This window comes from Ambystoma mexicanum, chromosome 11 (genome assembly GCF_040938575.1).
Source record: "Ambystoma mexicanum isolate Mex_15411 chromosome 11, UKY_AmexF1_1, whole genome shotgun sequence".
NCBI classification, from domain to species: Eukaryota; Metazoa; Chordata; class Amphibia; order Caudata; family Ambystomatidae; genus Ambystoma; species Ambystoma mexicanum.
The window spans coordinates 990,323,455-990,349,998 of record NC_090934.1 but is presented as its reverse complement, the minus strand read 5'-3'; the positions used below and the strand labels follow the sequence as shown (position 1 = coordinate 990,349,998).

The 26,544-nt window shown below is 46.6% G+C and overlaps 1 protein-coding gene across 1 annotated transcript in view; it reads left to right on the top strand.

The window, feature by feature from the left end:
* The window catches only part of CEMIP (cell migration inducing hyaluronidase 1), an 867,705-nt gene that overhangs the window by 720,288 nt on the left and 120,873 nt on the right, over window positions 1–26,544 (top strand). The window contains exon 18 of the mRNA XM_069624168.1: window positions 14,763–14,894. Coding sequence (XP_069480269.1) covers window positions 14,763–14,894 — 132 coding nt within the window. The remainder of the gene's footprint in view (window positions 1–14,762; window positions 14,895–26,544) is intronic.

The following is a 26,544-nucleotide window of genomic DNA, read 5'->3' as shown; positions in this document are numbered from 1 at the left end:
TTTGTTGGTTAGAGCGTTCGATCTTTCGAGAGCTGTGGTGTAAAAGTGGAGAGAGAGTGAGTCGCACAGTGCTTGAGAGGGGGTCGGCGCGGTGGTGGTGCATGATGGATTGATGAATTCAGAGATGATTTTGTGAAGTTCTTTGCTGGGGTTTTTACAGTTTATAATTCGGAAGTTGTAATGGGCTTTTTTTGCTTTCCCGATTTCGGCTTTGTACTGATAGAGGTGCTAGGCTAAGGTTGACCGGTTCAGGAGAGTTTTGTCTTTCCGCCATTTGCATTCTAGATATTTGTATAGTTGTTTACTGGCTTTCAACTCAGGTGTGAACCATCTGGGAAAGTGGCCACGGCGGGCTGATGGTTTGCAAGTGGGTGTGAGTCATGTTAGAGAGGTATTGAGCCAAGAGTCAAAGCCGTCGGGTTTCAGTTGATTATTGAGTGGGCAGGTAGGCGGGGAAGACTGGAGGAGTGCGTCGGCTAGGTCAGGAAGGATTCTTCCAGCACTTACGTATCATCGGAGGTTCAGGTTCGGGTACGGGGGGGGTTGGGAGAGCGAATGGTAAAAGAAAGAATGAAAATATGGGGGGTTTAGATGTATCCGGTTGTGGGAGCTGAAGATGGCATCAAGAGTGTGTCCTTTATTGTGGGTTGGGCCGTTGATGTGGGTTTGGAGGTTACTTGCGTCTAAGCCGTCAACAAGAGAGTATGTCATAGGGTTGTTGGGAATGTCACACCATATGTTGAAATCTCCCAGGAGGATGAGGTTGGGATAGTTTAGTTGTAGTGTGGCAATAGAGTCGCAGAGGTTGTTTGAGAATTGTCTGTCATAGCCAGGGGGTATGTAAATTATTAGGAAACTGTGGGAGAACGAAGGGGAAAGTGATAGTTTAACTAGTAGTGATTCGCAGGCGGGGATGGAAGGTTGGTTGTCGATGATTGAGGCGTGGAAGTGAGATTTGAAGGCGAAAGCTATTCCTCCTCCTCTAGAAGGACGGTTCAGTGGGATGAGGGAGTAGTTGGGGGGGGGGCTTTGTTGGCGATAGGGGCAAAGTCGTCAGAGAACCAGGTTTCAGTGATGAAGACCAGGTCTGGTTTGTCAGAGGCGAGGAGGTCAAAGATGCTGTGTCTGTTTTTTGCTACAGATCGGGCATTAAATAGGATGCAGTTCACTTTGGTAGAAGGGGTTGATGTCGGAGTTGCAGAGATGGGTGAGGGAGTGCAGAGAGGAGAGCGAGAGGGGCGGGGTGGTCGATGGGAAGAGTGGGCGGATGGAGAAGTTGGCGAGTTTTGGGTGGGCGTGGATGGATGTGTGTGTTGGGATGTTGCGGTTTGGGCTGGGGGAAGCACATTATACAAGTGTGACTCCATTTTGTAAAAGAAGAATTAAGCGCAGGCTGTAAGGGGCCAACAAGGCCGAGATTCATATTCCAGCTAAAGCCAGAAGGAAGGAGCGGAATCGAAACTGAGCACAAAGCAGCTCATGCCTGGGAATTCGAGGTCAACTCAAGGAAGGGAGGAGAGCGGCAACTTCGAAGAATCGAAACTTCAGAGCATAGCAGCCAGCCAGTGAAGGTCGAGATAAAAAGGCCCCAGGCAGGTGGCGAGGCTAAGAAAGAATCAAATACACGAAAAGAAGGAAAATGAAGCAGATCCACGGTGAACAAACACGTGACCAGCAAAGCGCAAAGAGGTACCAACGTCTGATGTCACCCAGAACCCGAGGATGCCGTAACTCTTACTGATAAGAAGCTACAGTTTCGAGGCCATCCTCAGCCAACTAATTGACACATAGCCCTAAATTACTGATTGATGGAAGGGAGGCAGGGTGAATCTTGGGGCACACTGCACCTGGGTGTCCATTCTGCATGCTGCTAATTAAAGTGGAGATTTATGTCCAGGGGTGTAACCTACCCAATCACAATGGACCAAATAATCTAGGGTCCTATAGCTAGTAGAAACCAATAAGATGTCGTACTTGTAGTGACGTCTATCACGAGTGATGTAGAGGGATGGGCGTAGACGCCCACCCGATAAGAGTTATCCAATCCTCACACTCTGTTACCATATACAGATATAGCACCTATACTTAAGTTACCTTTCCTGACCAATATAATTGCATGACAAACTTTGAGTGTTACACGTCAATGATGACGAGTTTTGTCTATAAGAATTGCTGTCTGAATGAAGAATTTGGGAGTTGAAACAAGACAGGCGATCGCATCACTGTTGATTTCCATTTGTTTCCCCGTTTTTTGCACTTGTCATTAAACAGACTTTCCTTTGCCAAACTACTGAGTTGTCCTTATTGATTGGTGTTGGAGTAAGAGAATCGTGCACCCCATCCTCCTCAAGGTGCAGCTATCTCGTCTTAAAAGTACTTGAGGGTGAGCTCTGATCCCATGGGCCCATCAGAGGTCGCTCCGCCCTCTCGTACAAGAGATAGAGAGCTGTTGATCTTAGTCTGACCTTATTTTAAAGGAAATTCAATGAATGACGTGGATTTACAGCCTGAAATGTGCTTCATAAAGTTATCAACATATCAAGCAAAAAAGAAAATGGTCAAAAACCTACTCATTGTAAATGAAAGGAAAACCCAAAAGGGGGCTAAAAGCAGGCTTTCTTTTGGGTCTCATCCATGGCGCAGTGGTTTGGGTGAGAAACCTGAAGGTGTCTCACCCGCTAGTCTGTGGGGATCTGTCATCCAGGTGGCCAGGACACAGCCATCGCTTTTGGATCCAGTTCCTGCTGGTGGACAAGTGCAGGAAGATCACCTGGGTGAGGGGTCTTCGGGAAGTGGAAGTGGGACACTGGATGGCGAGACACCATATCCACTTCCCTGTATTACCTTTACCCCATCCTACCAAGTAGGATACTTAGGAACTCAACCCCCCCTTTCCCAACATTTCCTCATGGACAGCTCACTACAGGAGACAATGGACTAATACTGAGCCGTATACCTGACATGTCCCAATACAATGGTCAGGCAATTACTGCTGACAATTACACACACCTGACTTCAATTACACTTCTCCACATGGATCAAAGGCGGAGCACGAAAGCACACTATGAGCAAGGAAAAGCCCACGAGGAAGCAGCAGTACCAAGATGGAAGTTTAATACAAGGTGAAAGACGACAAAACCGAAGAGGATTGCAAGGAGGGAAGTGCCCTTCACCAATTCAACGAAAGACTGTTACTTTCATGAACCGTATAGAATAGGAAAAGTAAGACCAGGAATGAAGGCTGAAGAATCCTGCATTGTGTGTCAGAGGTACCCGTGGCTCTCCCGCGTTGATAATCAAGGCGGGGAGAATCATTTGCCGCCGCTGGTGCTGCCCATGGCTCCTACAACAAAGCAGTGCCAGTGAAGTCAGCACAGCCGGTGAGTTAGGGAGAATGATACCAGACCGGTCTGTGTTGAAGCAAAGTTGCAAGGGCAAAAATGTAACCTGAAAACTGAAGAGAACAGTGTATGAAGAGTGTATGAAGCGTATGTGGTAAGCGACGCAAACACAATTAAACAGCAAATGAGTGATTGAACTTGAAGCCTAGACACAATATCGTAGACAGAGTGGTCCGACACCACATGGGTGCTCAATCAAAAGTCTCTGTTAGGTATCAATCTGAAATGTGTCAAATGTGGAGAGTGATAAAGAATTGTGAAATCGAAGTGGTCCTGCAACGGTTCAAGCAAAACCATGTGCACATTTGAAAGTCTTCGATAGTCGATGAAAAAGTATGGTTAATACAAGTTTGTGTAAAGTAATATTGGAAACTGCAATTAGTCTGAGCCCGGCAGAGGGAGACTAATTGAACATTGTGTTAAAAAGGATCTGAGCCCGACTGAGGGGGATCCGAGATCTGAGCCCGGCTGAGGGGGACCCCGGGTCAACCGTGAGTCACCCGAGAAAGAATATCCTATGAGAAATTGGATGCATAAATAATTTAAGAACATTGGGCCTTATTACAAGGATGGCGGTAAGGGATTACCGGCACCGGTAAGGGCACCGGTGCCGGTAATCCCCTACCACCCTACTACGAGGTCCCTCAGCGGGTCCCGTCCTTAACGTGTGGTGAGACCACACGTTAAGGAAGGGACCCGCTGAGGGACTTCAGAGCAAATAACGGTACTGCAAATTGCGGTACCGTTATTAGCTCTTTCCCCATTGCCATTGAGCCCTATGGGGAATGGTATTTGGCATGGGGATTTACCGGGTCCCCAACGGTCGGAATGACCCGGTAAGTCCCCATACCGCAAACCCGGACCCAGAAGGCGGTAAGAGAACTTATTGTTTGTTTGTCACATGACGCCCTCTGAATGAAGAGACTTTGAAAGGCAAAGAGACTTGGGCACGGAAGGCCTTGATGCTAATGATTGAACTGTATCCTTGTGCTAGAGAAGCCAGGAACTGTGCTAAGCTTGAGTATGCCTCCTTGTCCTGTGCTGAAAATGTGGGGAAGGGAGGCCAACGACCTGAACATCCCGACATATCATTTTGTGAACACTTCTTTCTTTTTAGTAACATTTTTTCCCACGCTATTTGTATTTAGAGGTAAGGATTGGCAATAGGTTTATTAGTATAGGCCCTTTTGGTTCGACAAGACAGCACTGGGACTGCGTTACTATTATTCGATGATCGTAGCTTGCTTCCATCTATAGATTTAGGATCAGATAGGTGTTTTTCCAACTCTTTTTTAAAGCTCAATAAACACCCTTGCACGGTGGTCCCTTGTGTCTGTCTTACTGTTGATACCATGCCTTCCATACATTTGGGAGCAGGTCCTTGCAAGCTGTGGTTATGCGTGCCCTGCCATGCTCTTACTAAAGCCTGATGATATTTGTGGTTACTTGATATGGATGTTGGACATGGTCTGACACTTGTGGTTCTGTATAATGTGGCCTGTAATGTTTTTAACTGTCATGGCTTTGGCTGTCGTGTGCTGCGGGAAGGTGATTGATTGGATGTGTGCTCCATTATTCACTCGGCTGGACACAATGTTATGGAATAGTCACTCAACTTGGCCAGGCATCTGTCTTATGAATTAAACAGAATATGTGTTGTTGATGGTTGGGCGTAGGATACCGTTTTTTTATTTGAATGGTGTCAATTTATTCGGATAAGCTAGCAAAATATGACTCAAAAACTTCCTTTAAAAATTATAGTATTAAAGTAAGCCTCCATTTAAAGAAAAAGAACTAAGATGCCAACCTCCTGTAAAGGAACAGAAGCAACATCATACAGCTACACAAGGGAGGGCCACAGAGGGTGGGGGGGGCGCCGTAGAGAGGTAGGTTGTTTGCTGAAGCCAGAATGGCCACATTTCCTAGCTTAGACAAATACACAACTGTTCATTTTTGTTAAACTACAGAATTTTACACGCAGAAATAGGATGTTTGGGTTTGCTCAAATTTAGCTAATAGGTTGCAGCATTCTTTTCTTGTAAACCAGGACTTTGATATGTCTCACTAGACTGGATTTATATCGATATAAATGTGTTTTGAATAGCTGCTTTCCGATTCTGGCTTATTATTGGCAGTCCCTTGTTAGTAAGGCTGCTTCGCTTGTACATGGTGCAGTTTGCAGAATGTTTGGCTTGTAAACTAAGGCGTTTATTTTTCGCCCTAGTCTCTGGAATTGTATGGATATACATGTGTTTTGAACGGGTGGCAGTCAAGTGTTGGGAAGGTTCCTTCCCTTGTACATGGTGCAGCTGGCAGCATTTTTGGCTTGTAAACGAAGGCTGTTATTTGTCGTCCTAGACTCTGGATTTATATGGATATAAATGGTAACTGCTGGACCCATATGCATCCAAGTTCCATATCCGACCCACCCTCCCTGTGATAAGTGAGTTGGACCACACAGTTGTAAGTGTTGACAATAAAAGGCCGTAGGATTGTATTGTTACAGATATGGTTATGGAAACAATAACAATAATCACATATCCATATGATATCATACTTTTGGGCACCGGGTCCAGAGGTAGCCCCGTCTGGCCCGTGACGCCTTTCTTGTCCCACGACTTGTTGTGGTCAACGTACAGTGCCCTGTTCCTCTCTTCCTTTGTTCTTCTCCCTTCTTTTCTAGGGTGGGAGGGTTTTTGCGGAAAAGGAGGAAAAGTGGAGGACACTGAGTTAGTTAACAGTGAACCTTATGCCCGTTTGAGTCCCCGTTCAGGCTCTACAAACAGATTGTGTGTTCTGTGGAGCTGGTAGCTCTTTTATAAGACCCAGGGCAAGCTCGGGGTCTTTGGAGTGTGTCTGTTGGGAGCTGTGACCCAGCCCCCAGGCCGGCCGAGCCGACTGTCTGGCCCCACAGCAAATGGGTGATGTCATTGCTCTCCCTGCCTGCCTGTTTGTTTCCTTTGGGCGCTTAGCACCCTGCTGCTTTGTGGAAGGGTGAGGTGATTTTCTCACCTCACCCTTCATTTGCTTTGTGATGAGGGAGACTGCTGTCTCCTGTCTAAATGGTGGAGAAGGGCCTGTTCTGGATGTGGGGAGCTGGCCCTTTCTTGGGCCTGCTGGATGGTACCAGCAGTTACCCTGCCTACAGGCCCTACAGCATTGCCCATAACTGCTGGACCCATATGCATGCAAGTTCCATATCCGACCCACCCACCCTGTGATAAGTGAGTTGGACCACACAGTTGTAAGTGTTGGCAATAAAAGGATGTAGGATTGTATTGTTACAGATATGGTTATGGAAACAATAACAATAATCACATATCCATATGATATCATACTTTTGGGCACCGGGTCCAGAGGTAGCCCCGTCTGGCCCGTGCCACTGCACATGGACTGGTTATCGGCTGTCCGTGTTCCCCCAAAAGTGATAATCTGTAGCCCCTGGTGGCCAAGGTGGAGGAGATTTTTCGAAAGAAATGTTCCATGCCTGGTCCTGATAAGTGTGTGCCATCTTTGAGAAACAGCTCGGCATCTCCTAATGTAATGGCCGGGTGTTTTATGAACCCATTCCCCTGGCTGTGCAACACTTTTCTATCCCTCTGTTGAGTTTCCTCCTGGAAATGTCAACAGATTTGTAGCAGATGGCCCCCTGTCATTTTCTTCTGGGCAGGATGGCAGAAAAATAGATTTCGGTATCTCTCTAATTGTTGGAGATGCCTGCTAATGAGGCGCACATTTCTTCGAGTAAACTTCGTCTTCCTGTGGACACCAGGTCATTGCCACCTATGTGTATTATCAAGAATTCTGGCGGGTCCCTGTATGCAACTAGGTCCGCTAGCTTGTCGTGTATGTCTGCCCAGAGGAGGCCTCTGTAACCCTACCATGATGCAAAGGTATTCTTGAAAGGCGGGCCCTCCTTGGTTTCTTCTGCCCAGCGCCCTGTCCTGAAAACGAACGAGTGGCCGACTAGCCACACTTATCGGAGCGGGGTGGTCCACCCGGCTGGAGGTTCTGATAGGAGAAAAAAATGGGGGGTGGAACTATATTAGTTCTGGTCTGATGTATCTTTTGTAACAATCTGGCTTCCAACCCCCTATATTTTATAATTGTTGAGGGCCAAATCACCCTTGCCATGCTCATGTTGCGGCCCCGATTCTGAAGGAATGGGTGCCAAATTCTTTGGGGTCCCAACCTGCTTTGCTGATGGCTTTGGACAACACCTCTTTGGATTGATAGCGGTTTAGTGACGAGGCATCTCTGTGAATTAGGAATCTCCCCCTACCTTAGGTGTTTGTTGGTGATAGATACTGGGCAGTTTGTTGCATCATCGATGCAGCAAATGTTTATAGTTCATTTTGCCCCCGTTTTGGACTGTTGTATGTCTATGGTGACACTGTCCTGTCTAACCCTGGTTTCCATGATGCCTAAACCGTTGTTGGCTTTTGTGGTGGAGGCGATGAGCTCTCCAACATGGAAAGCCCCAAAATATGCCAAGAAAAATGCTCCTTTGAATAAGAGGCCCTCGTATAGATGGTGGCATATGCTTTTGAGCTGGCTTGTAATTGTTACTTATATGTCAAAATCAAGCGGGTGGCGGTTGTCTACCTGGGGTCCCTCTATTTTGCCCCAAACCTTCATGGCATAAGCGATAAGTGCACTTTGGGTGGGGTCTGCGTCCCCCCGGAGTTTGGAGTAGTAGGATATTGCCACTAGGTGTTTTTTCACCCAATCCCTCTTGTGATCTTGATCATGTGCCCATTTTAAAAACATTTCCATCTCTTTTACTGTTATTAATTCAACGTGGTTTAAACCTGTTGTTTGAAAGACATTTTGTAAGCACTTTCTGTACTGTGCCATGGTAGTGTTAGCCAGTGCTTTCCCTACCATCTCTGTGAGGAACCCCGTGCCAGGGTTCCTGATCTCTATGGGTAGAGTGTTGTTGGCACCGGTATTTGAGGTGCCTGTTTTTGTTGTACATCCCGGCCGTGGCTCTCTGGTGGCGGCGTTGATGTAATTTCTTTTATTTTCTCATTATTTCCCAGAAGTCTGCTGGTATTAACGTCATTGTTTCTTGGGCGTGCGGTGCTAACTCCCGGAACCTTGTCCACTGAAAGCGAGATAAAGCATCTGCAATGTTATTATCTGTTCCAGTGATGTGCTTGGCTTTCACCACAATGTTCTCTTGTAGCGTGATCGTGGTAATGGCTCTTAGGACTTTTAGCACTAGATGGCATTTGGTGGTTCTTCTGTTTATGATGCCTACCACTGCCATGTTGTCACACCAAAACAAGGGTTCCGTGTTAGCTAGCTGCCTGCCCCAGATGTGTATTGTTAGCCAGATGGGAAATATTTCTCAAAGTGTGATGTTTTGTGTCCATCCTGCTGTTTGCCATGTTTTTGGACAGTGCCCGCCTACCCATTCTTTGCCTAGATGGCTGCAAAACCCTTGCTCCCGGCTGCGTCTGTGAAAAGGACCCTTTTGGCCCATGCATTCATTGTCGTGCGCCATAGGATGCTCCCGTTAAAATGTTTGAGGAAGGTCTCCCTGACCTTTAGGTCTTCTTTCACTTCTTTGCCTAGCCGGATGTGTAGATGGGGTTTGGTGCAGGATTTGGTTTTGAACTCTAGACTCTGAGAAAAAACCTTCCCTTGTACGATGATACGGGCTACGAAATTGAAGCTGCCCGCCAAAGATTGCAGCTCTTTTACTGTACCCTTGTTTTTTATACTTAAGGTTTGTATTTTTTCTAATAGTTCCGCTATCTTTGTGCTGGGAATTCTGAAAATGCCCTTTGATGAGACTATCTCGATACCCAGGAAGATTATGTTAGTGAATGGTTTGGTTGTCTTCTCTGTGGCCAAGGGGATGCCCCATAGTGTAGCCATCTTTTCTAGCTCTGCTAGCGCCCTTCTGCATTCTCCTGACTCTGAAGTCCCCATGACCATGAAGTCGTCTAGGTAGTGTACTACTTTTACCCCTGGTCGTTGTTTCTGGAAGGCCCATTGGAAAAAAGAGCTGAATTGCTCAAAGAGGGCGCAGGAGACTGCGCATCCCATGGGGAGGCATCTGTCAACGTAAAATTTGTTTTCAAAGATAAATCCTAACCATTGTTGTGAATCAGGATGCACCGGCAAGAGTCTGAAAGCGGATTTGATGTCTAGTTTGGCCATTAGTGCATTCTTGCTGCATTCTTGTATAAGTCTAACTGCTTCTTGGAATTGAGTATATCAAACTGCTGATTCATTGTGCGGAAGGCCATCATTCAGCGATTGGCCTTTTGGGTAGGACAGGTGGGGAATTAGTCTCATTTTTCCTGGTTCCTTTTTGGGAACCAGGCCTAGCGGCGATACTAGGTAGTTAGAGAAAGGCATGGCGTCCCAGGGGCCTGCTATCCTGCCCAGGCTTAGCTCTTTCTCTAATTTGCCTTTCACCACGTCTGGATTGTCCCTGGCAGATTTTAAATTCCTTGGGATGTTGGGGGACCCTGTTCCCTCAAATGGTATGATAAACCCTGCTTTGTAACCTTGTAGGATTGCCGTGCTGGTTTCACTGTCTGGGTAGTCCCGTAGTGCTTTGCTGAAATTGCTGGGGTTGATGGGTGTTCTGCCTGGTTCTAAAACTGGTCATTCTTTTGGTGGGCCTGATTGGTCGTTACTCTTTCGTATTTTTGGCCGGGAGTTTGGTGCAATTGCTGACCGGGTAGTCACCACTGAAATTTGTACAGCTGTGCTTGTACCAACACTCCTTGCCCCATGTGCATGAGTTTTTTTCAAAATTCCTGCATGGAATATTTGCTTTGGGACATTGGTGGTTTTTGTTCTGTCCATGGGCATTAGGCTTAGCCGCCATGGGCTGTTATTTCCGAAAGGGCTGCTCCCCTTTCTTGTTTTTCTCGTTGTCGGTGCCTCTGATGCCCTGAACATTTTTGTTGGCTTTAGTTGCTGTTTGTGCGACTTCTTCCTCTGATGGGAGCCCAGCGTTTGATATTTATAAGTAATTGTGTACCTCATCCCATTCTATGGCTGGCCTCTCTGACATACTCCGTTTGAATCTGATGTCGTAGGCCAACCCGATTCTGCCTTTTTGGGTGATTTTTACCTCTCTGACTTTATCCATGTAAGCCCATAGTTTGGCCCCATCACCGGGGACTTTTTCCAAATATATGGTTGCTAAAATGGTGAAAGATTTTACCCAGTTGTCCCAGTTCTGTTCTACCTGAGCTTTCCTAGCTATTGCCTTTTCTTCTATTTTCTTGGGATCCCTAAAAGCATCTCTCCCCTTTCGTTGGGCTTCTATTAGTGAAAAGATCTCATAAAATACCCTGACCCATATGGCTTCTTTAATTGTGGTGTCTATGTTCCATGCTAGACATCTTTTGTATCTATTCAGAATTTCTGTTTGGAATGATTTGAACTTCTGGTCTAGTTGAACACTGCTAATCATTACCATCTCAGCTCCACTGCTTTTGCTTGTCTCTGTTTGCCCCGATGTGCTGGCGTTGGGGGTTGCCCGTGCCTTTAATGCACCCTCTTGATTAGAAGTAGTAGTTGTAGCTGTATGCCTACTTGGGCTTCTGGCTGCTACTGCTGGGTCAGCTATGTTGGTGGGTGGTGGGGTAGTTGTTGCTGCTGCCTGGTCCACCGTTGTTGGTGTTGGTGTGGGCAGGGGGTTTGGGGGAGAAATTATGATAACAGAGGGTTCCAGAGGAGTGCTATGGTTACTTGTGTCATTTGTGCTTGTGGGGAGTTGTAGCTTTTTTCTAAATTCCAGCATCATTTGCTGTATGTCCCTTATGTTCCCACACTTCTTCTTTGAGGGTGGTGGGGTGTCTCCCAACTCAGGTGGCATGGGCATCCCTTCTTTTGGTATGCCGTATAGGTTTTCCCTTACCCAGCCCCAACCCTAGTGTTCAGCTGCCTCGATTGCTGGGAGCAGGTGAGGTGATTTGGCTTTTGGTGGTGAGCTTGCAGTTCCCTGCGCTTTTTTGGGAGCCATCTGCCTGTCTGTGGAGGAAAACAATTTTTATTTTGTGTAAAAAACTTTAGAAACTAGTGGCTTTTTTCCTATGCAATTATGCCGTGTTTCTTGTTGAAGAACAGCATGTTGTTAAAACATTTTTTAGGGGGGACTTATGTTTTGTTAAAAGGCTTTGCCACCCTTCCTTGCTGGTCAAATTCGTTTTGTATTGTGCTTTTTTAACAAACCCCCAGGTTTAGCTAACACGGCCCCCGGGAAGCAAACTGTGTTGCTTTGTGTCGTCTTGCTTCCAAGACGAACGTGCTGCTGTTTATTTATGGTAGTGAAAAACAAATGTTGTTTTTAACCCCTGTTGGCGGAGACGCGTGTCACTGTACTCGATTTAACCGAGTGCGGCCTGTGTTTTGTGCGGCTTGGAAAAGTGGCTTGTAAATATATCCTCTGCGTTAGTATCATTCGTTGAAGTAGAATTTCCAAAGTAATTTCTTTTAAAAATGTAACTTGCTCCGTGTCGGCTGGCTTCCAAGGTATTGTCTATTCTGCATGGGATCCGCTTGCTGCTTTTCGTTAAAATATGTCATCTATCATTGTCTGTTTGAACAGTGCAATGTTCAGAAAAATGGATGAAAAAAGACACTATGAGTGTGGTGAACTTTGTACAGAAAGAGAGTAAAGACACAGAAAGATGCCAATTTAAAAGCAAACTTCCAAAGGAGGAAAAGTGGAGGACACTGAGTTAACAGTGAACCTCCTGCCTGTTTGAGTCCCTGTTCAGCGTCTACAAACAGATTGTGTTTTCTGTGGCGCTGCTAGCTCTTTTATAAGACCCAGGGAAAGCCCTGGGTCTTTGAAGTGTGTCTGTGGGGGCTGTGACCCAGCCCCCAGGCCGGCAGAGCCGACTGTCTGGCCCCCCAGGAAGGGGGGGGGTGTTATTGCTCTCCCTGCCTGCCTGTTAGTTTCCTTTGGGCGCTTAGCACCCTGCTGCTTTGTGGAAGGGTGAGGTGATTTTCTCACCTCACCCTACCTTTGCTTTGTGATGAGGGAGACTGTTGTCTCCTGTCTAAATGGTGGAGAGGGGCCAGTTCTGGATGGGGGGAGCTGGCCCTTTCGTGGGCCTGCTGGATGGTGCCAGCAGTTACCCTGCCTCGCTTTGGGAGGCCCTACAGCATTGCCCAGTTTTCTTGGGCTTCTGTCTGTGTCTGGCAGTCAGTTGTTAGTAAGGCTGCTCCACTTGTACAGGGTGCAGCTTGCAGCTATTTCGGCTTGTAAACTAAGGCTGCTATTTGTCTGAACTTGCCTGAACTTATTTTAAAGAAAATTCAATATATGACGTGGATTTACATCCTGAAATGTGCTTCATAAAGTTATAAACATATCAAGTAAAAAAGAAAATGGTAAAAAACAAACCTACTCGTTGCAAATAAAGGGAAAACCCAAAAGGGTTCTGAAAGCGGGCCTGCTTTTGGGTCTCATCGATGGCGCTGTGGTTTGGGAGCAGGTCCTTGCAAGCTGCGGTTATGCTTGCCCCGCCATGCTCTTACTAAAGCCTGATGATATTTGTGGTTACTTGATATGGATGTTGGACAAGTTCTGACACTTGTGGTTCTGTATAATGTGGCCTGTAATGTTTTTAACTGTCATGGCTTTGGCTGTCGTGTGCTGCGGGAAGGTGATTGATTGGATGTGTGCTCCATTATTCACTTCAGCTGGACACAATGTTATGGAATAGTCACCCAAATTGGCCAGGCATCTGGCTTATGAATTAAACTGAATATGTGTTGTTGATGCTTGGGAATATGTATGATACCGTTTTTTTATTTGGATGATGTCAATATATTCGGGTAACCTGGCATAGTACGACTAAAGAACTGGATGTACGTAAAAATATCGTATCCCAAAAGCCCGAACCACAACATCACGGATCCCACAAGCCCGCGTTTTGTGATTCAGACTTTTGGGATTTTAGCCGTTTGCCCCCTGCACTGCCTATAGTTTATGCGGGGGACACCCCTGCAACCCATAATACCGGACTGGAGGTGCGGGGGACACCCCCACAACCCTGTTCGGTATTATGCCTTCAGATCTTATCTACTATGCCGAATGCACCCTAAACGTGCATTCGGCATCTTAGATACGATCTTTTCGTCCGATACCAAAGAACTTCCTTTAAAAATGATAGTATTAAAGTAAGCCTCCAATTAAAGAAAAAGAACTCGGATGCCAACCCCCTGTAAAGGAACAGAAGCAACATCATACAGCTACACAAGGGAGGGCCACGGGGGAAGGGTTGAGCGAGGGTAGCGGAAGGGGTTATTTGATGAAGCCAGAATGCCCACCTTTCCTAGTTTAGAAAAATACACACGTCTTCATTTTATTAAACTACAGAATGTTACAGGCAGTCATAGGATATTTGAGTCTGCTGAAATGGAGCTCAGAGGTTGCAGCTTTTGTGGCTTGTAAACCAGGGCTTTTATATGTCGCCCTAGACTGGATTTGTATGGATATAAATGCGTTGTGTGCGGCTGCTGTCCCTTTCTGGCTTATGGCCGTCACTTTAAAGTAAGGCTGTTTCGCTTGTACACGGTGCATGCAGTTTGCAGAATGTTTGGCTTGTTCACTGAGGCTTTTTATCTGTCGCCCCAGACTCTGGATTTTTATGGATATACATGTGTTTTTGCACGGCTACTGTCTGTGCCAGGTAAGGCTGTTGCTTCGCCTGTACATGGTGCACCTTGCAGCATTTTTGGCTTGTAAACTCAGGCTTTTATTTTCCGGCCTGGAGTTTTATGGTTATACATGCGTTTTGTACGGCTGATGTCCGTGTCTGGCTTATGGCAGTCAGCTGTTAGTAAGGCTGCTTTGCTTGGACAGTGTACTGCCCTAATGCTTGATTTCCGCGGGGGCTCGGTGGATTGTTGGCAGTTGTTGTTGGTGGGGGGTTCAGTTTTGTGCAATGAGGGCATGTTCATTGTGATTGATAACGTATTACAATACTTAGTGAAATACTTCCTATACTCACACAGCCCCTCTTTACAATTGCAAGCCAAGGACTTCCATTAGATCCTCTTAAGACCATGTCCTCCTTCCTCTTTCCCCAATGAAGGGAAACCCTCCTCTTGCGCTGTCTAGCAGACAGACATGGCATGAAGAGGGGGAGGGGGGGTCAGAGGCCACCATGGGATGTTGGAAAAGGGAGGCCTGTGAGGGAGGGAAGGAAGTGGAAGCAAGGGAGGTGGGAGGACCAGTGGTGACCTCTGATATCATAATCCAATATTGCCCGTCCTTCATTGGTCCCTTATTTCTCATGGGAAGGCCTCAGTGCGCGGGAACCAGCCATGCATTGCAAAGGTCACTCATCCGCTTTGCATGTTTCCCTTTTGCAGATATGGACCTCACAAAGATGCAGATCCCCTGAAGCCCAGAGAGCCCGCCCTCATCGAGCACTTCATCGCGTATAAGAACCAGGACCACGGCGCATGGCTGCGGGGCGGTGATGTCTGGCTCAACAACTGCCAGTAAGTTATGACGCCTTTCCTTTCTTGAAGTCAAAAACTCACATTGTGATGTCAGATGCACATTAGTAAGTTGGCCCGAAGAACTATGCAGGGAAGGCTCCGGTGCCTTCAAGTGATACCTGACAACTCCCTAATAGTGACACTGCAATGTGTCTATGCAAAAAGAGGAGCTGGTGCCTTGAAAACCTGAAAGCAGCTCTTTCATAAAGAACAAGACAGAGGATGAATGATTTGCTATGTGACCTGAACCCTAGCCATGTCTGTATAGTAACAAAATAGCCTCAAAGATTCAGATTTTTATGTTGCTGGAGCCTGTGTGTTCTAATTTGTTTTGCTTATTTGTCTGTCTGTGATATGAATTGCATTGCAAAGGGGGTCTACATTTTCGAAGTGATGTCAGGTTACACTTAAGGAATAAGCACCCGTTGGGGGGGGTTTCCCCAGCTGGTAACAGCCTTGGGTCTAAGTTATAGGCCCAAGCTCCCAAGGTTTTAAATCTGGAAACCCGGCTGCTAACAGCAATGTATTTTGTTTGAAATAATGGGACGCCGCAAGAAACAAAATACTTCCCTAAGATGGCCGCCATGGATCCAGAAGGCGGGGCTCCATACAGAGCCCCACTTCAAATTCCATGGCAGACAGCAGGGCCCTGGAGCGGCAGTGAGGGGCGCCACCGCCGCTGAAAGAATCGGGTAAGTGGGGCTGGGTGGATGTGAAGGCTCCGGACACCCTAGGGGACTGTGTGGGGAAGATTACGGGGCAGGGGAAGCAGCCTCTGGCTGCTCAGAACGTGGGCCGAGATCATGGGATTCAGCATGCAATCCAAGGAACCTGATTGGTTGCTTCTCCCGCCAAGGGTGATAATACACACATTGTGCTTTTGTGTAGTAACGTTAACCATATTAGCGGACCCCCGTGACTGCCATCAGGTGATGTCTAACATTACACTTTTCAGATGGAAAAGGAATCTACAGATGCCTTGATGGCTTACTATAACTTTGCCTGTGGATATGTGTTAAAACACCCCTAGTTCTCCAACACAAATAACAGAAAATAGCTCGTTATTCACAACCTTCTGTCCTGTTCATCTTCTTGTAAAAATCACTTCGGTGATTATATACTCGTAATAAAAAAATAAAAAAATAACAGAAAATATCTTAGTGAACGTTGCCATCACTTTCGTGTTGCAGGCACTGTGTTGCAGTCACTGTTCAACGACAACAAGAAAGTGGGAATAATTGAACACTCTAGCCTCATTGCTTTTGGTTGTGACTACGATAAACCAGAGCCACATATCCCACTGCCTCATGAAAATGTGATGCTAACCGTTGTCACTAATGATAAAACTGATATTGTGTAAAATATGACATACATTATGAAGGTGCCGTACTCTACTAACATGACACAATAATCTATAATGTTAGCACAGTGGAAACATTAAAGTCAGGCCAAGTAGACAGCAGCTGGATGGATACACTAATGCGACTAGGAGAGCGCGGAACGTGCTGGGCCTGCTGGATTCAGATATACTCCTGGTCTTAATCTGGGATTTGTCCCATCATCCTTTGGGCCTCATCACGAGTTGGGTGGTATCCTGGCGGTAAATGCGCAGGGATACCACCCAATGCAATTAGCGTTACTGCAACTCAGTCTGGTGTAATTTATGCTGGATCCGGAGTTGAAGGTTGGCTTGGCTCATAACGTATTGGCCGAATGAGTCAGGCACCGTGTAATCCTCAAATGGGAGGCAGTAGATTATTATTTTTCACTGGATTGTCCTAATCTTTTTAGTTTTTGTATCCTTAGTTGGCTTACTCTGAAGGCAGTATAGGGATTTCCATGCCCAGAGTGAAACCACTTCAAAATTTCGGGAGGATAGCTCAGGGGCAACGTGCCTTGGAAGCAAGACGACACGGAGCAACACAGGTTTGATCCCCGGGTCCATGCTTAGAAACATCTCGGTATTATGCGCATTATAAATAACCTATCATATCATATCATAGAATGTGCAAAGACAAAGATACTGGTTAATAAAACATGCTTTTCTATGTACAGCTGTTTTTGTGGGCCACCCATGACTGTCGTTATGCCTACTCTGTAGGTCCAATGAGATCTACCACAGCCCACATGTAGAGCATTCTTCGCAGATTAGCCAGTGACAAGCAGCCTCTTTGGTCACTATAACAGCATAAGAAAGATACTGGCAGAGTTTAGAGAATGCGCAGGAAGCCAAAGTGTCTAGTGAAAATTGCACGGAATGCAGTCTGCGACTCTTGACCCAGGAGACATGATGACTCCTAGGTTGGACGGAGATGCCATGAAGGAACATAGAGTAGTGTGTCAATGAACTCAACGGTTCATGTGGCATTTGTTTTAAATGTTGAGATATTGAGAAATGCGGCCGGCAAACTATGAGGTCTGTTCGCGGCTGCCTTCCGGCCCGCCAGATCTGACCTGGCGGGCGGACTGGAACCCGCGAGCAGACCTACATGGTAGCACCGGCGCCGTTATTAACGGCGCCGGTGCTACCGGCCTCCCCATTCCCATTGAGCCCTATGTAGCTCGAATGGGGAGCATTTTTTACCGGTGCCCGGGAATGGGCAAGTACCGGGTCCAGCAAAGCCGTAATGACCCTGTAATTGCCAATTCTCGGGTGCTGGTAAAAAAACAACGCCGGCGGCAGCCGTGCCGTTAATTACCGGTACGGCTACCGCCATAGTCGCAATGAGGCCCAAGTGTTGTACTGATAGAACGACGTAGTACCCCAGGGAGTGGAAAGGTGGCACGCGCCTGGCCTGAAACGGAGGCGTTCACCGTAGGGCACTAACCTCCCTGCTCCAGAAGAGGGCTCAGACTTCATGGAGAATAGAGAACGTGATGCTTAGTTCCATATACATGATGCAGTGAAGAACCAAGCTGCTCGCCATCTTGCCCCAAAAACAGACTTCCTGTAATTTTCTCTCATCATTGAAATCGCGTGGCAACAGGCATCGCCACAACGTGCCAATCACTTTTGTATCCTGTCAAAGCTTCTCAAGGTAAACAATATAGTTTATGGAACTCTGTGCATGACCTGTTCCCATTTAAGTTCAGTTTGAAGGGATCTGAAACCTTACAGACTGCATCAGGACCAATGAAGTGTCCAGGGCGTGGAGGGCAGATAAGAAAATGAGGAAACTGAGAAGGAAGTACTATGAGGTAGCACGAGGCCCACATCCGAGGAGTAGCTTCTACCAGGCAGTAACGTGCGCATGCTCTGCTCAACAAGAAATACCAGGCACTGGGGTCAGTTATCCACCGGCAACACTGATCTATAGTTTATTCAGAACATTTTTACTATTTGACTCGGTTAGCCATCTTGTTTGTAGTTCCTCAGGAGGTCCACAAATACAACGCATGATTCTAGGTTCACTTGCACACTGCCACAAGGAGCAATACATGGTGCAGGTTGCAAGCAAGGGTAATGCTTCCCCTGCTTTGCATTTCACAGGTGTCCGCAAGTCTCAAATGGTTCCACGGTATGTAGAAGAGTGACGCAGAGTAGTGATTGTATTACAGGAGGAGAGGGGGTGAGTGTGCGCTTTACACTAGTACAATAAAAAACGGCTTGATAAGAAGTTTGATATTTAATTCACAACAGCCGACACGTGTTTCGACACACAGGTCGTCTTCAAGGCGCACTTGAAAATGAATTGAAAATATATAACTCGTCAAATCGAGCTGCAACAATCAAACGGGAAGTCCCAGTAAACCAGTAATGTTACTGGGACTTCCCGTTTGATTGTTACAGCTCGATTTGTCGAGTTATATATTATTCGCCATTGTGGCATGATACTCACCTTGCCGGTAGAACATCCTTGATTGTTGTTATCTACTGAGCCGTCCTAACATACGGCCTGCTATCAGGAGCTCTTTATTTGAATTTCAAGTGTGCCTTGAAGACGACCTGTGTGTCAAAACACGTGTCGGCTCTTGTGAATTAAATATCAAACTTCTTATCAAGCCGTTTTTTATTGTACTAGTGTAAAGCGCACACTCACCCCCTCTCCTCCTGTAATACTTTAATTCTATTCCAACCAGGGTGGATTGGTTGGTGGGAGTTGAGGTGCTGCTTACACTATCTCCTCAACTACTTTTCATACCATAACTTATTAGTGACTACTAGCGCACAGATCCTTATTTTCGAATCCACACCTGTTACTTGCCTTACTCAGAGTAGTGATTGGTCTGATAGGCACACACAGCCACCTTTGTAGGCGCGAGAGGATATGTACCTTGGATCCAGCACCGCACGTCATTCTGACATGAGCAAATAAGTCTGACTGTCCTAAGCTTGGATTGTCTGTCAAACAGAAGGGGCATTGGGCACCAAAGGCCCAACAATGGGATGGCCTTCAACCACACCTACAGGAGTGAGGTGGTGAACGTTATCTGCACGCTCCCTCTGTGTACGCAAAATGCCTGTGAAAATTCAAGGTAGGGCTTGGAGCTAACTTCCAACATTTCGATGCCTTCATTAAAAACGTTAAGCACCTCTGGAAAGTCCGCTGTCACTCATTCTCTTAGCATCTGAAACAGTCACTCCGATGCTCTTGCCAAGAAGACACACTTTGGGGCTGTTAAGATGGTTTCTCTCTTCCCTGTGTTCGAGGCTTGAGAGAGACTGTTCTAAAACTCCTGCCAGCTTTTAGTAGCTGACATTGTGGTATAGGTGGAAGAGCAGTCAAGGGAAACTCTTGCAATGTGGTGGGTATGCTACAGTACAACACACAATGGGCCTCATTCCGAGTACGGCGCTAACCAATGGCGCTATTAACGCCTTGGTTTACGCCGTACCCGGACCGGCAGCGCCTTGGTGGATGGCAGAATTACCGCCCCATTCCAAGGTTGGCGGGGCGGTAATTCCCCATTCACCAAGGCTCTTCCCCATTCCCAAATGAGCCCCCATAGGGCTCAATGGGAATGGGGAAGATGCAAATAACGGTGACCGTTCATTACGGTCACCGTTATTGGCTTGGAGGCCCCTTTGCGCCCTCGACTTTAACACCTGCTCAAAGCAGGCGTTAAGGGCGAGGGCGCAAAGGGAACTCGGAGTATGGCGGTAAGGGATTACCGCCACCGGTCTCGTTACCGGTGGCCGCTATCCCTTACCGCCATACTCGGAATGAGGCCCAATATCCTATAACGAAATGTCTATATAAAGAGTTTTGGCGAGTTGGCTAACCTCCACGTTTTATATTCTGGGAGAGCTGAGCTACATTGCGCTAGGGCGGTCTAGCTGCTACCCAAAGTACCTCCACAGAGGGTGCCAGGAGAGGGTCTCCCTGGAGCCCCTCCTCCACGAACCTTCCATGGAATGTGTCATCATCCCTCCTTTGGTTCACCCAAGGGACCTGCTGTTCCAATTTAGTACTCTGCTCTTGGTCACCACCTATGATGGGAACCCTGCTCCTTAAGTAGAATCTTTGCTACCTGGGACAGTAACAATGATATCCTTTTTAAATCCTCCACTCAATCATCCTTCTTACCCTAGCCAGGCCTACCAACCACCGCAGCCAACCCCCATACAACTGCACAACAAACCCAGGGAGATGCTTCAAGCCAGGAAATTAAATGCCCCAGAACTCCCCACATCTGGTCTGTATCTCTCACAGGAGGGCACAGGCGTCAAGGGGACTGCTTGAGTCACTCGCTATTCTAACCACACTCATCCCTGCAGTGCAGATGACACATATACCTGAGGGAAAGTCAGGAGGTATTCCTGGAACAGCAGACGGCTGCCCCTGCATGCTGTGGTACCACAGAAACACTTCTGTGTGATCCTGAGATGCCAGCCAAGCATTTTCCTGTGATATAGCATCCTACTCACCAGGTGAACCTAATGGGCTCATTAGGAGAATAGATGATTTAGAAAGGAATCCTACGCCAAACAGTCAGAACCATCAACTAGGCGAGGGATTAGCCCTCTTGAACAGGTATGAAAAGCCAAAGCAGGCAGAAGGAACGGTAACATAGACAGAAAGACGAACCAGAGAAACCATGGCAGCAGGCCATAGAATGGGTAGAGGTACACCAAAAGACCACAAAAGAAGAATGCCATTGGCAGTGGAGAGCAACTAATTGGCAGTAAGGCTACAGAAGAAGTGCTCCAACAGTGTCCCCTGGCTTAGACAAACAGCCAAGTGTTTGGAACTAGAGAGCCAGAAGAGGGATTCCACCAGTGACCTCGGTCTCAGAGAGAGACAGATAGTGCTAGTCAAGTGGGCGGTGGGGGGAGAGGGGCTGGAGAACCAGGAGGAAACCTCCCCCACTAACCCCTGACCAAGAGAGAAACCAAGATTGCCAGTCAAGTGTGGACATCTGGAGGGCCAGGAGAGGTGCCCCGCTTGCAACCCTGGACCAAGAAAGAAACTGTTAGACCCAGTCAAGTGTGGGGAACTGAGGAGCCAGGAGGTGCGGTTCACCAACGACCCCCTGACTTAAAGAACCAAGACAACCAGCCAAGTGTGGGGAAATGAAGAGCCAGGAGAGGCACTCCACCAGTGACCCTTGACCAAGGGAAGAATCAAGGCAATCAGTTAAGTGGCCAGGATAATCATTCAGGTTTCGGGGAATCTGGAAAGAGAGGCATCCCACCAGTGATCCCAGATGCTCCCACCAGTGATCCCAGATCCAGAGAGAAACTGTGGGAACCAGTCAAGCAAACAGCCCTTGGTTGGTGATCAGTAAATGTTATGCATTTGCTTCGCCACGTGGGGAAAACCTTAGATTTACCGCTCCCTGGCAAAACTAGTGATTGGCAAAGAATCACACTTGGACCCTTACGTATGGTAAAACATATAAATGGCTCATTATAGGCCCTTTATTCACACCTTATATATACATAGATACACCAAACGTAAAACACACAAATATTCAGATATATAAGCATATAGAAAGAAAGTTCATCACCGTTAGTAATATAGCAAAAGACACCTTCATCTTGGCCTGTACAACACTGCTTAGTCCCAGAGCAGGTAGGCGAAGATCTCATGCACACTAACGGGGTCTAGAGCGGAGCGTCCTCCATCTCAGTGGAACTGCATCACCGGGGGTCCAGATTATAACTAACTTTACTGAGGAATAACCTCATCTCCTTATGGGGCATGAACCCCGCCCTTCTCGGTTATGACTGCCCTTGGCCGAAGAGCAAATCACAAGTGGAAGGGCCCAAGAGTGGAAAAAAACAGCCAGAAGTGGAAAAACCCAGCTTCCCTCTCCTCGCTTTCTCCCAGGACTCCTTATCACTGCAACTGCAGTGCGCTCCGACTCCCTCTCAGTCTCGTCCTTCAGCAGACAATACAATAAATATTCCCCACAGTGGTCCACTCAGCAAAAATATTTATGTGACCTTGCTTCGCCTTCACTGCCGGGATGCCCATTTATTCTGCGGAGCCCATGAAAGACCTAGGCTTTCACTACGGTGATGGGAGATGAATGTCCAAGATGGCTGCGCACAGGCACCATATTGTTTTGGCTCGTATTTCGCATGAGCATTACAGCTAGTCAGCTGAGCCTATGCTCCAGCTGCCTCAACCTCTGTGAAAAGGAAATCCTAATTCCATTTGGGGAAAAGAGGACAAGGTGAAACCGCAGGAACCATAAGTAACCGAAGAAGCTTCAGAGTGAGATATGCACTACATCCAACTACCAAGCATAGAAGATGCCGCAGAGTGAGACAGGCACTGTGTCCCAGGACCCAGTACAGAATAAGCTACAGGGTAAACCAGGCACTGCATCTCAGTATTCATCACAGAAGGAGCTACAGATTGTGATGGGAACTATATCCTAGTATCCACCGGGCCACGTCCCACCTAGGAATTATACCAGAAGACAATTGCAGAGAATAAAGGCAATGAAACCAGTGGACATGTTATCCTGGTAAAGATGGAGAAGAACATTTGAGCAAGTATATGGACATTATTTTGGCAAGAATTGTTTCAACTATTCTGTTGTAATTTAGGGTAAGCAAAGGAGCTGATTGACGCATAAGATTAGGTTTGGGACTGTTTGTTGCCACAATTTCTAGGTTTGTTTTTGTATTTAGGGTGTCTAGAAGAGGACTTGGACTTGTCAAGCTAGACAGCCCTTCACTTACATTTACGGTGTGGAGGAACACCTACTCCCCCTCACTCTTTTGGTTATTCTGCCATGACTCACCTCATTCTAGTGATCCCCTTTTAGTTCTAGTTCATCCCCTGCTAGCTTTAGGTGTTTGCCCAACCCAAATCCTGACTGAAACATAATAAAGGTTTTTGAACCAGTCCCTACCGGGCCCTCACTTTGTCAGATCGCCTCTGTCACACTACTGAGTCTCCACAGAATTTACAAAAAAGATACTTCATCTTTTGTAAATAGAAATATTACTGTGCAGATTACAGGTAAGTAAACCTTAAGGAAAAAGAGCATTGTAGTGTTCAGAAGTCATCATCATAGCAGTTCGGGTAAGTCCTGCACGTTCTCTGGCTAACAAGTAAAGTGCACCGCATCCCAGTGGTGCCTTGGGGTCCACATCTGCACCACCACAGTTCGGGCTCTCATTTGGAACTAACGGGAGATACACAACAGCTTCAGAGTGGCTGAGTGAACTAGGGTCCACATGCTACAGTGCCCCCCCCCCCAAGGGTGAGCATGGGCCAAATGTGATAACTAGGGTTAAATTGCAAAGGCTGGTATTCAAACGCTGTCTGACAAAACTTTGGAAGATCAAAACGTCAATGTTCACCAGCCGCTGTGCTGGCCTCCGGTTCTTCAGTGATGGCTCCGATGGTGAAGTTCTGCTGCAGGACACTCTGGAGAAGGTGCCAATCCCACAGAATAGTTAACTCCATTAGCAAGGATATAGTGAAGCTTCGCTCTACATTGCCAGTGCGGTTTCAGTACCGGATAATGCAGTTGTGGGCCTGTGACAACAGCCTCGGTAAGAAATGAACTCCTGGGAGTCCCAATGATAATGGTCTTGTTTATTTTTCTGTCCTGCAACAAAAGGATTTGTGCTCTATGGGCAACAGGGGCTCAAGGCATTTTGGTGCTCCCAACTTCACATCTGATTGGCATGATATGATATGTTATGATATGATATGTTATTTATAACGCGCTTAATACCCAGAGGTTTCTAAGCGTGGACACAGGATCGGACCCATGTTGCTCCGTGTCGTCTTGCTTCCAGGGCGAGAACGTTGCCCCTGAGCTATCCTCCAGAGACCATGCACCGATGAGCAGCAAATGCTTCTTCTGGGAGCTGGGGATGCGTGATACGTCATACTAGCCGTATCTGCAAAGTTAGAGGAATGGAGCACTGATACATGGATTTTCTTGTGTCTCTTGGAAGGTTTACTGTCTGTAGACGCCTACAGAACTTTGCCGTCAGACTTGTTATATCAAGGCGTGGCAGCAGGGCTTCCTCGTGGTTCTTGTCTTTGAGTTTGGCGTCATCATGTTGTGCTTTAGGAGTTATTCAAGGATTAGGCAGAGTAAGAATGCAGATTCCCAAATTAAATATGAACTGTATGAGCTGAGTGCAAACCCAGCTTCCAATCAGTAGGGTGCCTCCTTTTAAAGATGTGGCTTCCATCAAATCATTGGTAGTCGCCATATTCACATTTCCAGGGCTCCTTCCCAGGCCTTCACTCAAGATGTGGATTCTGCTCAGGAATAGCAGACATCCTTTAGGTATTCGCCTAGATCTGGTCTGGGACCCATTCCTTGTCTTGTCTAAGGCAGGCAGGCAGAAGCCATGACCAACTATGGCTTCAACCATTTCCTTTAAAAAAAATGGACAATTTATTACCAGAGCAACTCACACTAGATTTCAACACAAGGGGCCCTTGTGAAACAGCAAGTTGAATCTGACGATTCAGAATGTGGGTACCTCATGGGACAAGGTTGGGCCTTTCAGGGAGCACATCATAGAATACCCTCTGTGATGCTGGACTTTCACCCTCACAGGCAACAAAGTCATGATAGGGCCTTACATGTCTCTTTGGAATTATCTGTATAAATGCTATGTCCCAACCAGTTACAGTGTCCTAGTTGTCCATTTATTTGAATGTGGTGTGTGCTTCACAAGACAGCAAAATAAATAAACAGAGGATATTCACTATATTGTGCATATAGTGACACGGGGAACTCTTAGAGGCTATACAAGTAACTGCACCAAATAACCTGATACTGTGCAGGTACATCAATCCTCTTACGAGATCCGCATTTGCGTCCACTTCCAGTAAGAGTCAAGTTAAACCTATGATGCTTATCCACATTTAATAGTAAATTGCACCCAGTTTTCAAGACTTACAACATCCAAGATAGCTGTGATTACAATTCCAAGGTTTATGCACGTGGATACAGGTGGTTACCATCAAACTCACTCAATGTGGTCGATAAACAAGCCTGAAAACTGAATAGACCTTGTTAAGCCTCCGTTGTTGTATTGTATTGTATTGTTTATTTATTTATAGAGCGCACCTGGCCGTTAAGCAACTGGGCGCTTACAGAAAATAAATCTTGGGTTGCAGGTACATAAATAAGTTACATTTCTTATGTTACAGGATCATATATCAAGCGTTTCTGATGTTACAATGTCGGACGACTTACATGTGAGATATGTTACATATATCAAAACATTTCTTACGTTACAATGTTGGATGACTTACATGAAAGATATGTTACAGCTACAAGTGTTTACAAAAAATATACAGAGTATTTGGTACAGTTGGGGCATTTAGCAGTCGTTGGTGTTAAGCCAGAGTTTAACGTTGGCTTTGAACACATGGAAGGCAGGGGTGGCTCTAAGTGCATCTGGGATGGAGTTTCAGAGCTGCGCTGCTAGGATCGGGAAGCTGGACCCACCAGTTCTTTTCAGTTTAAAGTTGGGGACTTTGATGTTGTTTGAGAGGGCCTTTCTGATGGGACGTTCAGAAGTGTGCTTTGTGAATTTTTCTGTGAGGTATGCAGGAGCTTTGTTGTTCAGACAATTGTGTGTAATGTTCAGAGTTTTAAATTTGATACGGTCATTGATGGCCAGCCAGTTGACGGCTCTTCTATGGGCAGATATGTGTTGCCCTTTGGGAATTCCTAGGGCTGTTCTAAGGGCACTGTTCTGCAGGGTTTGGAGTTTGTTGATGTTATGTTTACTGGTGCCTAGGTACAGTGCATTACAGTAGCCTAATTTGGAGAGGATGAGGGCTCGCGCTATGGTGGTGCAGCTGTCTGTGGATAGGTATGGTTTGCAGGCGTGGATAAGTTTGCAGGTGTAACTAGTTGCTGAGGCTGTAGCATATACTTGCTGGTTTATGGTGAGAGCTGAGTCTAAGTAGATTTCTATGGTTTTAACTTCCTTGGCTACCTTGATTTTGATGCCATCGATCATGATGGAATTGCACAGCTTGGGTAATTTATTCAGTTTGTTGGTAGACCCGATGATTAAGAGCTCAGTCTTGTCGTCATTAAGACATAGGCCATGTGTGGCCATCCAAGTTTGGATGATTTGGTGCATTTTATTTATCAGTCTGGTGTCCTTTTCATAGTCACCCTGGATTGGGATAAGAATCTGGGTATCATCGGCGTAGTTGGTATATGAGACCCCTAGTTTGTCGAATATATCAAAGAGAGG